The 15,275-nt window shown below is 48.8% G+C and overlaps 1 protein-coding gene across 1 annotated transcript; it reads right to left on the bottom strand.

Moving 5' to 3' along the window:
- Positions 1-64: 64 nt before the first annotated feature.
- LOC122387569 (RNA polymerase II-associated factor 1 homolog) lies at positions 65-11,379 on the bottom strand. Its single transcript, XM_043377899.1, has 11 exons — positions 11,199-11,379; positions 7,259-7,351; positions 6,128-6,316; positions 5,584-5,716; positions 4,736-4,879; positions 4,365-4,468; positions 3,884-3,989; positions 3,438-3,574; positions 2,138-2,355; positions 1,209-1,551; positions 65-566 (listed from the first exon to the last, which is right to left on the bottom strand). Exons 1-11 carry the CDS (start codon positions 11,258-11,260, stop codon positions 467-469), a joined length of 1,629 nt encoding a protein of 542 aa, XP_043233834.1. The 5' UTR covers positions 11,261-11,379; the 3' UTR covers positions 65-466.
- Between the last annotated feature and the right edge of the window lie 3,896 nt (positions 11,380-15,275).

The following is a 15,275-nucleotide window of genomic DNA, read 5'->3' as shown; positions in this document are numbered from 1 at the left end:
GCAGCAGGGACACATCTCTAGCACCGCAGTGGGTCACAAATTAGCCGGCGATGAAAAAAGGACGCAAGGAGACAATGGTTTATTTTACAGCATATGAACAATGTGACGAATACGCATCCTGAATCGCTTGAACCCAGATAACCAGCCCGAAAAGAGCGCACGGCGAAGCTAGAGGGCGGACCAGCCATCGCGTCAGCCGCGTCGTCCAAAGTCGGTATGGACTGACAGCGCGCATCGCAGGACTGACACCGGCCTGCAAGAGCGACACACATTGGGGCTCTCCTAGAGCCAGCAACCACCAAAGACAGCGCCCCACAGCTTCCACACCACGTCCACTCGCGTCCTCACACTCGTGTCAGCCCGGCGCAGAACAGCGGGTCGCGCGGGAGCGGTCTTCACCGCACTTCTCCGACCCCCACCGACCACCTTTAGACCAGACTGTCGAATAGCTCCGCCTTGAGACCGGCTAGTCGCTGCCGAAGATCTCCTCCTCGTCGCGTTTCTTCTGCTCGTTTTCGGAAGAGCTGGAGCTGGCAGAGCCAGACGAGGAGCGGGACGCCGCCGACCTGCCCCACACCGGTCAGCAGTTAGTACAGGCGGCAAGGGTGTCCGCACAGCGATCAGCATACGATGGATTTATAATGAGCAGGTCTAAGTGACAAAAATTCAATATTTTATCTAAAAATATATACTGCTGATGCGTGATACACAACGTCTTCATAGGCTGATGATGATTTTGATAATTGCAGCCAAATAAATAAGGCTTAGACACATTCCCAACTAATAAATAAATAAGGCTCAGAGCTTAGTCACTGAGCTAAGCTCAGTGGTTTGCTCTGTGGTATTGCTAAGTATTACTGGTAGCCACTGTGGTAAGTGCTAAGAAGTGCTGCCACAATGCTAAGTGGTATTACGCTCCGTGGCTTAGCATTAAAACGCATATCGGGAAATCAAAAGTGAAGTAGCAGAATATAGACAAAAAAGCACGACCGTTAACATTTAATTGGTATGGAATATGGGTATGGATATGGACAGACTCATGGAATCGCGACATGGGTGGCTCAGAGAAACTCAGTGAACAACGTGCGCAGTTCAGCCCGTCCACGATTCCACATATCCCGACAAGTTAAGCTAAGTAGTGATTACGTTTTGTAGCCTCCCAGTCAGTACGGACCCTCCCCGCGCGGCCAGCGGATCCCCGAACTCACTGTCGCGAGTCGTTGGAGCTGGCCCGGCTGGCGGCAGACGACGAGCGCGACCGAGAGCCAGACGCCGACCTGGAGCGGGAGCGAGACTTGGAGCGCGACGGCGAGCGCGACTTGGAACGGGATTTCGACCTGGACTTGGACGGAGACGGCGACTTTGATCGCGACCGCGACCGCGACTTCGACCGTGACTGGGAGCGGGACTTGGAACGGGATTTGGAGCGGGACTTGGATCGCGATTTGGACCGCGATTTGGACCTGGACCTGGACCGGGACGGGGAGCCGCTGCCGCTGCGGTTCGCCGGAGACCGGGAGCCGGATCTGGAGCGACCAGACTTGGCGCTTCCTGTGGGAAGATAGCCCAGCGCGCCACACGTCAGCAGATTCCGCCAAGTCGCGGAGCACAGTGACTCAAGCTGCTTCGAAGGGAAATGCGACACGAGAGCATTGATCACGCACGTGGAACATATGCGCCGTAGTTTTAGTTATAAATTGCAACCAAACGGTAATCCTAGCCGGGAAAAAAAGTGAATAACACGGACATATTGCTGTTAGAAGATAAACCTTATACACACACACGAATGAAATGAAATTACATCTGAGATCAAAGTAATCACCAGCTTCAGCACATGCAAAACACATCACTCAACTCAAACAGCACGCGACCATTAATCACTCCACCTAACCGACAGACAGATACCGGATACGCCGCTTGAACCCGCCCCTCGCCCTCACACGCCGTCTGAAATAGCTCCCTCACCCCCAGACCTCCGGATTAGCTGTACGATACTGCTAATTTCCCGCAGGATCACCTCACACGCCATTCCGACCCACCCTTCACTCGTAAGCTGTCTTAGCCCCGAATCTCCCTCCCCTCCGACCCAGCCCTCAGACCAGATCCCCCCCCCCCCCCCAGCCCCCGCGGCGCCCACCTGCGTCACTCTCGGCGTTGGCTGCCGTCTCGGGCAGACCCTCCTCCTCCTCGTCCTCCTCCTCCTCCTCGTCCTCCGGTTCCTCTCCGGGCGGCTCGAGCTGGCGCTCTCTGTAGCGCTGCACGCGGAACTCGGCCGAACTGAGCGGGCGGTGACGGACCACTAGCCGGGACCGGCTCGGAGCCGTGCCCTTCTGGCGGCGCTTCGAGAGACGCACCCTGAGGCAGGCAGACGTAGGGAGGGGTCAGACGGGCAGGGCAAAATTTGAATTGAAAATGTTGAATGTGAGAGATAGGACGACGGAAGGAATGCCAAGGACCAATAATAAACTCGAGAGATGGCACAGGGAAATCCAGTCTATGTTTCAGGGACCTCACCCAAATACCTGGAAATTTGTACGGTGCTTGGGGCAAGAACAAATTTTACAACATGGGAACTGATCCAAATGTTTGGTCACCATTATTGGCAAAGAGCGGGGGAGTGAATTTGAACCGTTGAAATTTTTTTTTAGAAATGTAGCATTAAATTTGGAACTCAATGTCTGACCTTAGAACGTGACATCCGCCATCCAGTTCCGGATAACCATGAGAAATTCCGAAAACATTCGTACGCAAGGTTACTTTACTATATATTATAGGTATGCGCTGGCAAAAGTAAAAAAAAAAAACACCGTAATAGGACGATGAAGTGTTTCGCTGAACTGACAGTCGCTCACATTGTAGTCGACGAAATAGATATCGCTGAAACATAGCTTTCGCTAAAATTGATAATCGTTATATTTGATAATCGCTTAACTTGATAATCGCTGAATTGCCATTCGCTGAAAATGGTTCGCTCAAATGACGTTCGCTCGAATGACACTCGCTGAAGTCGCTCGCACCGATATTGTATAGTGAGCACCGAATAACCAATAGCTCAGTTCCATGCGGGTACGCTAAATCATATGTTTCAGTGGTTTCAGTATAATTTGTTACTTGCTGAAATTGGATCCTTGCTTGGTCCGTCATTTTTGGAAGGTATTCGTCGAGGCAGAGTTTTGTTATCTTCTGGGCGGGTCACCTCACAAAGGCTGGCTTTGTGAACTGAGTATTGTGCTGCCTGACGAATACAATCCCTTAACACATGCTAGCCTTTCCTCGGGAGCGAGTGGGCGGATAAACAATGAGATAACTAACACAAAAATAGTGACATTTCCGATGACGCGCTATCCTGCACCAGGCTTCAAAACAGGATAAAGCGATGAGCTCACCACATACGGAGTGACCCCATCTCCAACCGCACGCGCCGCTGAGTAACTTACCGCGTCTCCAGCTCGTTGTAGAAGACCTTGTCGTCGCGCGTGATGAAGAAGTAATTCTCCTCGTAGCCCTTGGACGCCTTGTTCTTCACGTTCCAGTTGTACTCACGGTGCATCACGTAGTCGTATTCGACATCGTCCTGGGGTTAAGCAAAGCGAAACAGAGCGATGTCAAGCTGAGGTGTCGCAACTGATTTATGCACTTCTGTACCTATTACAATGGTGAATAGCAGCACAACAATATATGCCAATATGCCCAGAGTATATCATTAAATGCATTGCATACACTTCAGACTGAATCGTCCTAAAGCTATCAGCACGCTACTGCTACAAGTGCTGTAATTCTTGCCACTTTCCCATCTTTCCCCGGTCTACATAGCTACGCTAAATCGCAAACCGATCCTTTGCAATCCCGCGTCGCTGTAGCCCCACCCCAGCCTGTAACTGACCCTGTACTCGACTCCGGCCTCCGAGTCCTCTTTCCTCTTGACCAGTGTCTCCTCGCTGGGGAGGAAGTAGGCGACAAACTGCTCCTCAAACTCGTCCATCACACCCCTGGGAAACGGTAACAGGTCAGGTCAGGTCAGAGGTTACTCCTGTGAGATGGTACAGCCAGGTCAGGGCACAGTGCACACATCTATGACACTGCAAGGGGTAACAGTAACATATAATCACAGCAACGAATCAGATAATACCCCTGTGTTACAGTGCCGGGTCAGATCATACACGTGACACAGCACCGGGCCACATCGATCGATGGTCGATTAGGACACAGTCCACCCACAGTACTGCCCAGTGCCCACACAAGTCTCTGACGAGCCCTGACTCGACCGCGCAGTCGGCCCACTGAGGCGGAAAGGAACGAACAGGAATGGAACGAACTGACACAACTCGATAAAACCACACCCAGCACACAGCCCAGCGACTGACCTGATCATGGCCTGGGACATGACCTCCACCTGTTCGTGGGCAGGAATGTTCTGTGGCGCCGGGTCAGAGTCGAATATGACCTGAGCGCACGGGAACTTCCACAGCTGAAACGACAAACGACACGGTCAGTAACCGAGCGCTGGAGAAAATGTCCTGCGCTTCCTGGAACTTGGTAGGGTGTATAGCGTAATATAATGTATAAGGGTGATTTAAAAGAAACAGTGAAAGCCTAACGACTCTGAGGGAAGAGGAAAAAAGCATTGTGTAACACTCATCATTGAAGGCCAATTAACCCCATCACATCGATTCTGTTAAGCAAAATACAAAAAGCAGGTGTGAACACACGATCAACCAGCTGCAGTAGAACGTACGTCAAAGTCGGGGAAGACAGGCATCTCGGCGACAGCAGTGACGCCCGGCTTGCTGTAGTGTTTGAGCACCGGCTTCTTGACGTCTTCGAACGTCTTCTCGATGGCAGCGATCTGCGACTCGCGATCCATGTACATGTTGTCCTCCTGTTGGGGCCAGAGAGGTGCAGTGTCAGTATCAGTGTATTTAAAAACCTTCCACATGGTGGCTATAGGCTTTCCGTCATACATTACCACACACACACAAAGAACACCATTGGTAGGAATATAAGTGGCTAAAACGATCTGACATTAAACGAGATTTTAAAAACATAAGGGATTAAACACAAATGGTAAGCCTAAAAGCGCCGTAGAAATACACTTAAAAACACACTATGATGATAAAATGTTCATAAAGAGTTCACAGCAGCTTTGAAAGTTGCCACGGACGTGGTGGTGCGAGCCGCAGGTGGGAGTCGGTTCCAGGTTGACGCGGCACGGTACGCAAATGACCTCTGTGTGGCGGTCCATGTCAGTGTCACATGGGGCGGGTGCCGTACATCATACCGAGCGGTGTTAGACAGAACACCGGCCGCTCGATACAAATTTACGTACTGTGCGATAAACGAAAGAGCAAGAGAGAACCTACATAGAAGAGCAGCTTTTACAAAACAGATCAATGGTATAAATCAATTTCGGATACTAAGTTGAACGCAAGTTATGACAATATTATGTCTCCCAACAAATGCATTCAGCCGACAGCTAGCGTTGCACTACCAGCGCCACCCCGCGTGAATTTACGACATTATTGCGACTAGCCCAGCAGGTCGCTCCCCATGATGATTCACACCGATTCACACCGATTCACTTACCATCTGCTTTTTGATGCTGAATCCGACCTTGGACTCGATCTTGTCCATGGTGGTCGGCTGGAAGCGAGTGATCTCAGTGGAGATGTACTCGGTCCTCCGGAGCCAGGAGACGTTCTTGGCATGGTGACGGGATCTGACAACATACAGCACACACCTCCAGACACTGGAAAAAGGCACTGAACACTTGAGAAGACTGATGTGGTTAGCCGGTGGACGGTAAACTCGAATGTGGTGAAATCGTGAGTCGTGAGCTTGCCGTACACCAACATCGGCTACGTAGGAATTAGCCAGGTTCGAACTAAAAATAAAGGAGGCCGACACTTTTCGTCACATCCTGCGACCAGCTGTGAACTCTAGCGCTCGCGAATCGCCGCCTGGCGCGTGTAAGCTTCACACAGTTACACATCCGATCGAGACTGCACTACAAGACGACGGCGTAGTGACGGTCTACGCCGCCGGCTTCCCATCCTAACAGTCATTTGGCACGCCTCCCTGGGGGGGTGAGACCGGATGGAGCAGCGACAGCGTCGAGCCGCGCACGTACCGTTTGAAGTCCTGCGGCGCGAGCGAGTCCTCCTCGAGCAGCCGCTCGTCTGCCGGGTCCAGCTCGCCGCCGTGCTCCGCCGTGTACCGGTCCGGGTCGATGAGGTCAATGGTGACGCCCAGGTCATGCTCGGTCAGCAGCTCGTGCTTGTAGTTGCGCTCCAGTGAGGTCGGGTTGTAGGCCACATACCTGGCAGGTGGCAGGGCAAGGGTAGTGAAAGCAGGGACACATTGTCATAAGGAGAGGGAGGTGGAGTCCAGTGTGTCCAAAAGTTGGGTTATGATTTAAAATTGAAATATCTCGAGAATTAAAAAGCCGAATGTCTTCAAATTTTAGTGAGTGCAAGGTCCATGCATAAGTTTATATTCTGGCATATTTAACCCTCGCACTTTAGGGGGAGGGGTAGAATGAACACCCTTCCCTGCTTTTTTCGCGAATAACTCGCGCAAAAAGCGGCCGATCATGACGAAACTTTCGGTACACTCTAGTCACCTAATCAATTTCACAACTATCCTGAAATTACATGACCCTGACCCAAATGACCTTTGACCTGTGACCTTTTTCTCGAGACCATTTTTGGCCAGAATCGCGATTCAGCGTATGTCTGCTCACATTATCCGCGTGTTTGCAGTCTCTTTGTGGTTTTAAACGTTCAAAAACGTAAAATGATGTTGGTGCCAACTGCCATGCATTATGGTGGGTGTCAAGGCCACGTGCACGGTGAAGATCAGGTCAGGCCATTGACCTTTGATGACCTTAGTTCACTTTTTCGGGGAGTTACACATTTCTCGGCTAGTTTTTGGAGCTGATTTCGAATTTGGCAACCATTTGAACATTCACGAAGAAGTTTTGAATCCTTTGTAACATGTTACGAAGCTGTCAGTGATAGTTGACTATGAATACCCGAACAGACTCGACCTGACCCAAATGACGTAACCCGACCTCGCCTAAGTGCATGAAGACATCATCATTTGTCTGTGATCATAATTAACATCAAATTTGTGATCAGCACCCCGAAAATGCCATAACAATAAACAACCACACTATACAAAGTTCTAACAGGTCCCGATTCTCACTACTTTTGGGTCATTGACCTGACCTGGAAGGTCAACCAATTACCTAGGACCTTACCTGTTACTTTCAAACATATAATTGATGAACTTTGGGTCAAATGGAATGTCTGGCAGAGTGTTGCAGTATTTCACACCACATACCAGCTCAGATCTGGGGAAAAAAAACAGGGCATTCGTCAGTGCAAAGAAAAGTTCACATACGCAGTTTATTTCTAAAAATAAATATCAGTTATCATCACTGAATGTATACCAAAGGCGCAGGTGTCACCCATTGATCTTGCTCTATTGGACTTGCCCTGCTATAATCTCTACACCAGCTTCGATGCAGGTGAATATGGTCTAGGGGCAAAAGGAGCTCGAGGCATATGTGTTTATGTGTCAACAGCCATCCAGGCTGCTGTAATCTCACTTGGGAGGTACTTATCCATTGAGCACCTGTGGATCCAAATCGCACTTCAAGGTACAGATCGGTTGTTGGCCGGCTGTGTATACCGCAGTCCATCTGCGAATCCTACACAGAGTATTGAAGAAGTGGCACTACTCTTTCAAGCTGCAGCAGAAACAGGAGCATCACATCTTTTGATATCAGGGGATTTCAATATGCCGCAAATTGACTGGCACGAATGTTTCTGCTCGGCACCGGCTACACATCTTGCACACCATTTTCTTGCGATGGTGCAGGACTCGTTGCTTTTCCAGCACGTTTTGCATCCAACCAGGTATAGAGAGGGAGACACTCCGAGATGTCTTGACCTTTTATTTACCAATGAAGAGGGGATGCTGTCGGGTCTTAACTATCTCCCAGGTCTCGGCAAAAGTGACCACGTCGTGTTACGTTTCAACGTACACTGCTACACATCTCGAACGTCGTCAGACCAAGTAAGGTTAAATTTCAATCGGGCCAACTTCGACCTGTTAAACGAGAAGATCCGCAATCTGGACTGGCGATGCCTGGCTCATCTAGACATTGAAGAAGGCTTTGAATTCTTCAGAGATACCCTGTCAAGGCTGGTGGCAGCCTGCATCCCCTCAGCTCGTTGTTCCAAGTCCAGGAAGAACATCTACATGAACACGGAGGCACTGAGGATGAAGAAAAAGAAGAACCAGTTGTGGTTGAAGTACTCAATATCGCAGGATCCACTTGATTTGGCCAGGTTCAAGGCATGCAGAAATTCCCTTAGAAGCCTCACCAGGAGCTTGCGTAAAAACTTTGACTGGGACACTAGAGAGTAGAGACCACGTTAAGGCAACAATCCTGAACGACTTCTTCGGCTCCGTGTTCACGCAGGAGGAGCTCTCTGAAGTACCTGTTCTCACTGATCGCAGGCCGACACAGGATCTCACCGACATCTCGATAACTCCAGCGGCGGTACAGAGGAAGCTACTAACTCTGAACCCTGCTAGTGCACCGGGACCGGACAACATACACCCACGCGTTCTGCGGGAGACTAGCTCGGCTATCAGCGCTCCACTAGCTGCTCTCTACCGGCGGTCACTCGACACCGGTAAGTTACCACGCGCTTGGTCACTTGGCAGGATTGTGCCCATCTTTAAAAAAGGAGACAAGCAACTGCCCAGCAACTACCGACCGGTGAGCCTGACCTCGGTTGCATGTAAGGTGTTCGAGTCACTGATCCGGGATGAAGTGTATCGGCATTTGACTGACGCACAGCTTCTCTCTGGCAGCCAACATGGGTTTCGTCCTAAGCGTTCATGCAGTTCCCAGTTGATTGAGACACTGAACGACTGGAGTATTGCTCTTGAAGGTCGTCACAGTATCGATGTGATATACCTGGACTTTCAAAAGGCCTTTGACTCGGTCCCTCATCAACGATTGCTGAACAAACTCTGCTGTTACGGCGTCAGAGGTAAACTCTTGAAGTGGATCGAGTCATTTCTGTCAAATCGTTGTCAGCAAGAGGCCGTAAATGGACAACTATCTGAGTGGAAGCAGGTAGCGAGTGGCGTTCCCCAGGGTTCGGTCTTGGGTCCGCTTCTCTTCCTGCTGTTTGTGAACGACCTGCCCGACCTGGTTCGATCGTCAATAAAGCTATTTGCAGACGACACCAAGCTTTACGCTAGTGTGTCCACACTTGGCGATGCGGCGATGATTCAGGCTGACCTTGATGCTCTCGTTCATTGGTCGGAGACTTGGCAGATGCCGTTCAATGAGCACAAGTGCAAGGTCCTTCACCTAGGTCACAGGCGACTTGACAACCAGTACACTATGAGGGATGTCCTCCTTAGTGCCACCGAAGAAGAGAAGGACTTGGGTGTCCTTATCGACTCCGACCTGAAGTTCAGGAGGCATGCTTCAGCAGCTGTAAGAAAAGCCACTCAAATGTTAGCGGTGATACGACGCTCCTTCGTGCTTCTCGATCAGCAAACAGTGCCACTGTTGTACAAATGCCTAGTGAGACCTCATTTGGAGTACGGCAACCTTGTATGGGCAGGGGCGGTTCTCCCATATAGGCAAGGTAGGCAGTGCCTACGTCATTTGTCGTCTCTCCTGTGTCTACACCCTCACTAGACTGTGGCTTTTGATTGTTTGATTGCTTTTGTTAAAGATCTTTTTCTTTTCGTTTTTCAAAATGGGTTGAAACGAAAGAGAATTGCCTAAACTTTTCAAAAAATGTCAAACAAAGATCGTGTTATAACAACAACTTGACAAAATCCTTTGCCTAATTGTGCCTACCTCGTCCTACTAGATTATCGACTATTGCCATGTTGAGGCTATTGAGCCTTTTGGTAGAAAAAGTTTAGATGGTCGGCACATCGACTAGGTGCTACCTTCTAACTTTCAAACTTAACTTTTTATTAAGTTCATTTATCATTAAATAAAACACATTTAACGTTATCAATTTTTATCATTAGTTTAGGGTACCTAGCGTTGTTATGTCTGTTGTGTTGTTCTATTGTTTGTTAAAAATTATATTGGACGAACTAGACTCCTACTGGGAGACTAGCTTGCCTCTGGCGGCAGACGTGTAAGCTCTAGTTAAGTTAATGGTTTTTGTAGATGACGCTGCTGTCGCTGCTTGACGCATCCCGACTGAGCAATAAGGCTGTCTTTTCCCCCCTAGGTTACCTATTCCGTATTCAGCTTTTCTGCCTTACCTACCAAGTGCCTACCTACTTTCAATAGGTCAGCGCCGCCCCTGTGTATGGGGCCCGCACAACAGAGCTGACCAGAAACTCGTTGAAAGAGTTCAACGTAGAGCTACTCGGCTGGTAGCAAGTCTCCGTCAACTGCCCTACGAAGACCGACTTAGGACTCTGAAGTTGCCGTCTCTATACTACAGGCGAAGAAGAGGCGACATGATAGCGACCTACCAGATCTTCCATGGCGGCATAGATGTGGATCCAACCAGTTTATTCACGCTCGCTACCGACACTTCTACGAGAGGCCACCAGTTCAAGATCCGGAAAGTCCCAGCTTCAAGCAGAGTCAGGAGGTCAGCTTTTGCCATTCGTGTGGTAAACGACTGGAATGGGCTGCCGGCCGAGGTTGTTGGCTCTCCTTCGCTGAACGTATTCAAAAGCCGTCTGGACGCCCACTGGGCTTCGCTTCAGTATCTGGTGCCTGACACTGATTGAGTCGAGTCAAAACGGAACACATGAGTTCGATGAGAGCGGGACCTCCAGGCCTTAGTGCCTTTACAATATCCCGATCACTTTAAGGTAAGGTAAGGTAAGTTATCAGTGTATCTAGACATCAATGCTCTTGTGACATTTAAATGGGTCCAGCTCAGATGACAAGATTATCCACTTAAACAATCAATGGAATGACTCTATGACAGTTAGGTACAATAGTAAATGTATTCTGCATGAAATAAAGTATTTCTTAGTGGTTTATCAGCCTATTCTGAAGAAAAGATGCTAGGGGAAATTTAGTTATAGCATTAACTCGGCCATAAAAACCACATTTATTGAAAAGTTCAGCAAAATGATTTCTTTAAAAATCAAAAGCAAATTTGACAGCATCAAATGTGTCTTACCTTCTTTCCACTGTATGAGGGCGTTTTGGTTGTGGTTTCCCACTTTGCACTGTGGGAGGCATGTTTTATAGTTGTTTGAAAATGCTCAACTTTTATCAACTTTTACTCAACTTTAGCGGCCCCCGTAACAGTAAATGACAAATTTTTCGCTCTGGCCTTTTGAAACTACTGCGCCATGAACGCGACAAAATCAAGGACAGCCAAATTATCGCACTAAAAAGATGGAAAACACTATTTCACTGCCAGCACCACGGTGTTATAAATTTAGCCAGCACTACCACCAGACTTGTGATCAGCTCAGTTGAGCCGGCTCAAAAATCAGCTCAGCTCATGAGCCGGCTCAACATTTTGCCAAATTGTTGAGCTGTGAGCTGAGCCGGCTCAGTAATGCATTGAGCTGAGCTGCTGTCTGAGCTGAGCTGAATGAGCTTGAGCTGAGCTGAGCTGAATGAGCTTGAGCTGAGCTGAGCTGAGCTGAGCTGAGCGAGCTGAGCTGAGCTGATTGAGCTGAGCGAGCTGAGCTGAGCTGAGCTGAGCTGAGCTGAGCTGATTGAGCTGAGCTGAGCTGATTGAGCTGAGCTGAGCTGAGCTGAGCTGAGCGAGCTGAGCTGAGCTGATTGAGCTGAGCTGATTGAGCTGAGCTGATTTAGCTGAGCTGAGCTGATCCAGTTCTAATTCTTTTCAGTTCATGCTTGGAAATTAACTCAGGATTTGATGCTTCAGCTATGAGCTAGCTATGGAGTGAGCAATTACACTGCCTTCGTGATCGCACTTAAAAATATCAAAACTCTAAAGAAATCAATATTAATCACTAATCAAGCTTAATTTATTTCATCCATATTGTATGGAAATTGGAAGACCAGGGTCTTGGCCAATTTACAGGCTAATACAGCCAGTCTCAAGTTTCAAGTCTGACTGCAAGATGAATACCTACTGTCAGGCTTTGATGCTTCGCCTTGACACTCTGCTCCGCAATGTACAATTCAGCATTCTTCACTTTGTTATTTAAGCAGTTATTTAAATTAATTTTATCGATAAGGGTTCTTACCTCTGCATAAAATATTTACAATTAGGAATTAGCAAATAATGTTCCTCTTCGTTGGTTGAATGTGGGCTAAGCAACCATATCCTATTGAAAGTGGGGTGGGGCAGAGGCGCTAACTGGAACTCTCACCTTCTGATGTCCATAATATGGGAAAAGCTCCCTTATTCACACGCCGACTATGAATTCTAATTGTGTTGACATTGCCTTGGTTGAGATCAGGGTGGTGTTTGGTTTCACTCAAGGTTTCACTGATAACAGCACGCTGCTATCACACGTGTCAAATGGGGTTTCCATGGAGATATAAACAAACTCTTATCTCCAAGTTCCAACACTACCCCAAAATGTAACGTCAGCTCCTGGCAGGGTGCCAAGAGCGGATGGCGGCGTGGGCGTGCTGCTCTCGGCCGTGAAACACCGCCTAGTTGAGATTAGAGGTGGCAAAAAGTCAAAATTTTGAGAACCAGACTCGAACCAGACCCGACTGGACATTTCTGGAACCAGTCGGACCCGGTCTAAGTTGGGATAGGAACCAGTTGGACCCGGTCCCCAAAAGTTAAAATAAAACTATATGTAGGTATCATTAGCTGCATCATGTAAAACTGCCTTTTTCCCACTGGCAATACTCGCGAGCTACAGTGTGCAAAGCAACATTCACTTCATTCACTTCATATTTTGCAATAATGTGTAGTGCGCAAGATGCATAGTTTATGGTAGGACCCGGTTGAAACCGTCAGAAATTTTCCAGGAACCGGTCTGGACCCATATGGGTCCAGACTGGTTCTTTGGACCGGGTCCTCGGGTCCACATTTTGCCACCTCTAGTTGAGATGATTCCATGGCGTTTTTTTTTTTCGTCTAGCAGATTTTCGTCCGACTTTTCTTCGTCTGGCATTTTTTCGTCTGTACATTTTTTTCGTCTGTAAACTTTTTCGTCCAGACTTTTTTCGTTCGTATATTTTGAACTTATATGTTATGTTAACATCGCGGGTGCACACTCTGATAACATGTGATAACACTGCCAAGAACAGTCCATTTCATGTAACTATAGTCTGAGTCCAAGTAGACGCACGACTCGCAAAGTCTCAAGGTCTTAATGAGCTTATCTCTTTTGCCCATTGTGTAAGTTGCCTCGCTCCTTGTTAGAGGAGACTTACTTATGCGCCAAGAGTTGGTCTGTTTTTTAACCCTCGCCCGTATTGGTGTTTTTCCAGCCGCGAACGTATAAGGGGGCGGGGGTCCGTTGGACCCCCCCTTGCCGTTTCGTCCCTGATCGAGCTAGAGCTTCGCGGAAAAAACGAGCGTGCTGCCCGCGACGAGAGAAAGCCGATGATACCCAATTTTAAGGTCCTAGGTTATCGGTTGACCTTCCAGGTCAGGTCAATGACCCAAAAGTCGGGAAAATTGGGACCTGTTAGAACGTCGTAAAACGTGGCTGCTATGGGGTTTTTCGGGGTGCTGATCACGAATATCATGTTAGTTATGATCACTGATGATGTCTTTATGCATTGAGGCCAGGTCGGGTCAGGTCAGGTCAACCAGTAAGGATTTTGCCGGGTATTCGTAGTAGCCTCTGACAGCTTCGTAACATGTTACGAAGGCACCAAAACTGCTTCGTAAATGTTCAAATGGTTGCTAAATTCGAATTCAGCTCCAAAAACTAGCCTAGAAACATGTAAAACTCGAAAAAGTGAACCGAGGTCATCAAAGGTCAATGACCTGACCTGACCTTCCGGTGACCTTGACACCCACCCTAATGCATGAGAGCAACATCATATCCCATGTTTGAACACTTGAGACCACAAAAAGACTGCTAACGCGCGGCTAATGCGAGCCGACATACGCCGAATAGCGATTCCGGCCAAACATGGTCTCGAAAAGTAGGTCACAGGTCAAAGGTCATTAGGGTCAGGGTCATGAACTTTTCAGGATAGGTGTAAAATTGATTATCGCGAGGGTACTGAAAGTTTCGTCGCGATCGGCCGCTTTTTACGCGAGTTATTCGCGAAAAACAGAGGGGGGGGGGTCCGTTCGACCCCCCCTATACGGGCGAGGGTTAAGCATGTCCGATTTAAAAAGAACGACTGAACGATCTAAGCGTGAATTTAACTGAGCGGAAACTGAGCTAAGCTGAATTGAGCGGAAACTGAGCTGAGCTGAACGGGAACTGAGCTGAGCTGAGCTGAGCGGAAACTGAGCTGAGCTGAGCGGAAACTGAGCTGAGCGGAAACTGAGCTGAGCTGAGCTGAGCGGAAACTGAGCTGAGCTGAGCTGAGCTGAGCTGAGCGGAAACTGAGCTGAGCTGAGCTGAGCGGAAACTGAGCTGAGCTGAGCTGAGCGTGAGCGGAGCACAGCCGGTTTGAGCGGAGCGTGAGCTGAGCTGAGCCGTGTTAAACTGAGCGGGAGCTGAGCGGGAGCGGATAAAACGGAGTTGAGCTGAGCGAGCTCACTTTTTTCTTGAGCTGTCACAAGTCTGACTACCACTACTTTTCATCACCGTTCCGTGCCTTTATCCTCAGGATACTGAAATCCTTCTCCTCCACGCCGCAACCCCCTCCGGCCTGGACAGGCAACTACATATATCTCATGCGGGCTGCTCCCTTGGAGCGGCACCGCTGCTCCCGAGGGAGCGCACCCCGTAGCCGGGTGCAGTGAGTGCCTTGGGACTGGGTGGCCTGTCCTCTGGACGGGCTCAGCCCCGGCGACTCACTAGGGTGCCTGCCCAGACCAATGTCTCCCCCTACATCCTATTATCCTCCCGGCTCTGAAATGGTCTCATTGGACCGAAAGGGCCTAACCCAACAAAACAAAACAAACAAATCACTACTTTTACTTATGTGATTGAAGCAGAACAGGATAGGCAGTTAGGCAGGCACAATTCAATTGACCCACTAATTTACCAAATGCAATTTCTTCTTTTTGGAAACAGTGACTTTGGTCAAGGCAAAGTCAATTGCAGACGTCACATACCTAAATAAGCAATTCTGATGTCGATCGAGACAAAAACGCCCCACTTCAAAAAGTCATGTGTATTTT

The sequence above is a fragment of the Amphibalanus amphitrite genome, unplaced genomic scaffold, assembly GCF_019059575.1.
Source record: "Amphibalanus amphitrite isolate SeventyFive unplaced genomic scaffold, NRLGWU_Aamphi_draft 000290F_arrow, whole genome shotgun sequence".
NCBI classification, from domain to species: domain Eukaryota; kingdom Metazoa; phylum Arthropoda; class Thecostraca; order Balanomorpha; family Balanidae; genus Amphibalanus; species Amphibalanus amphitrite.
This window is presented reverse-complemented; position numbering and strand designations above follow the sequence as displayed.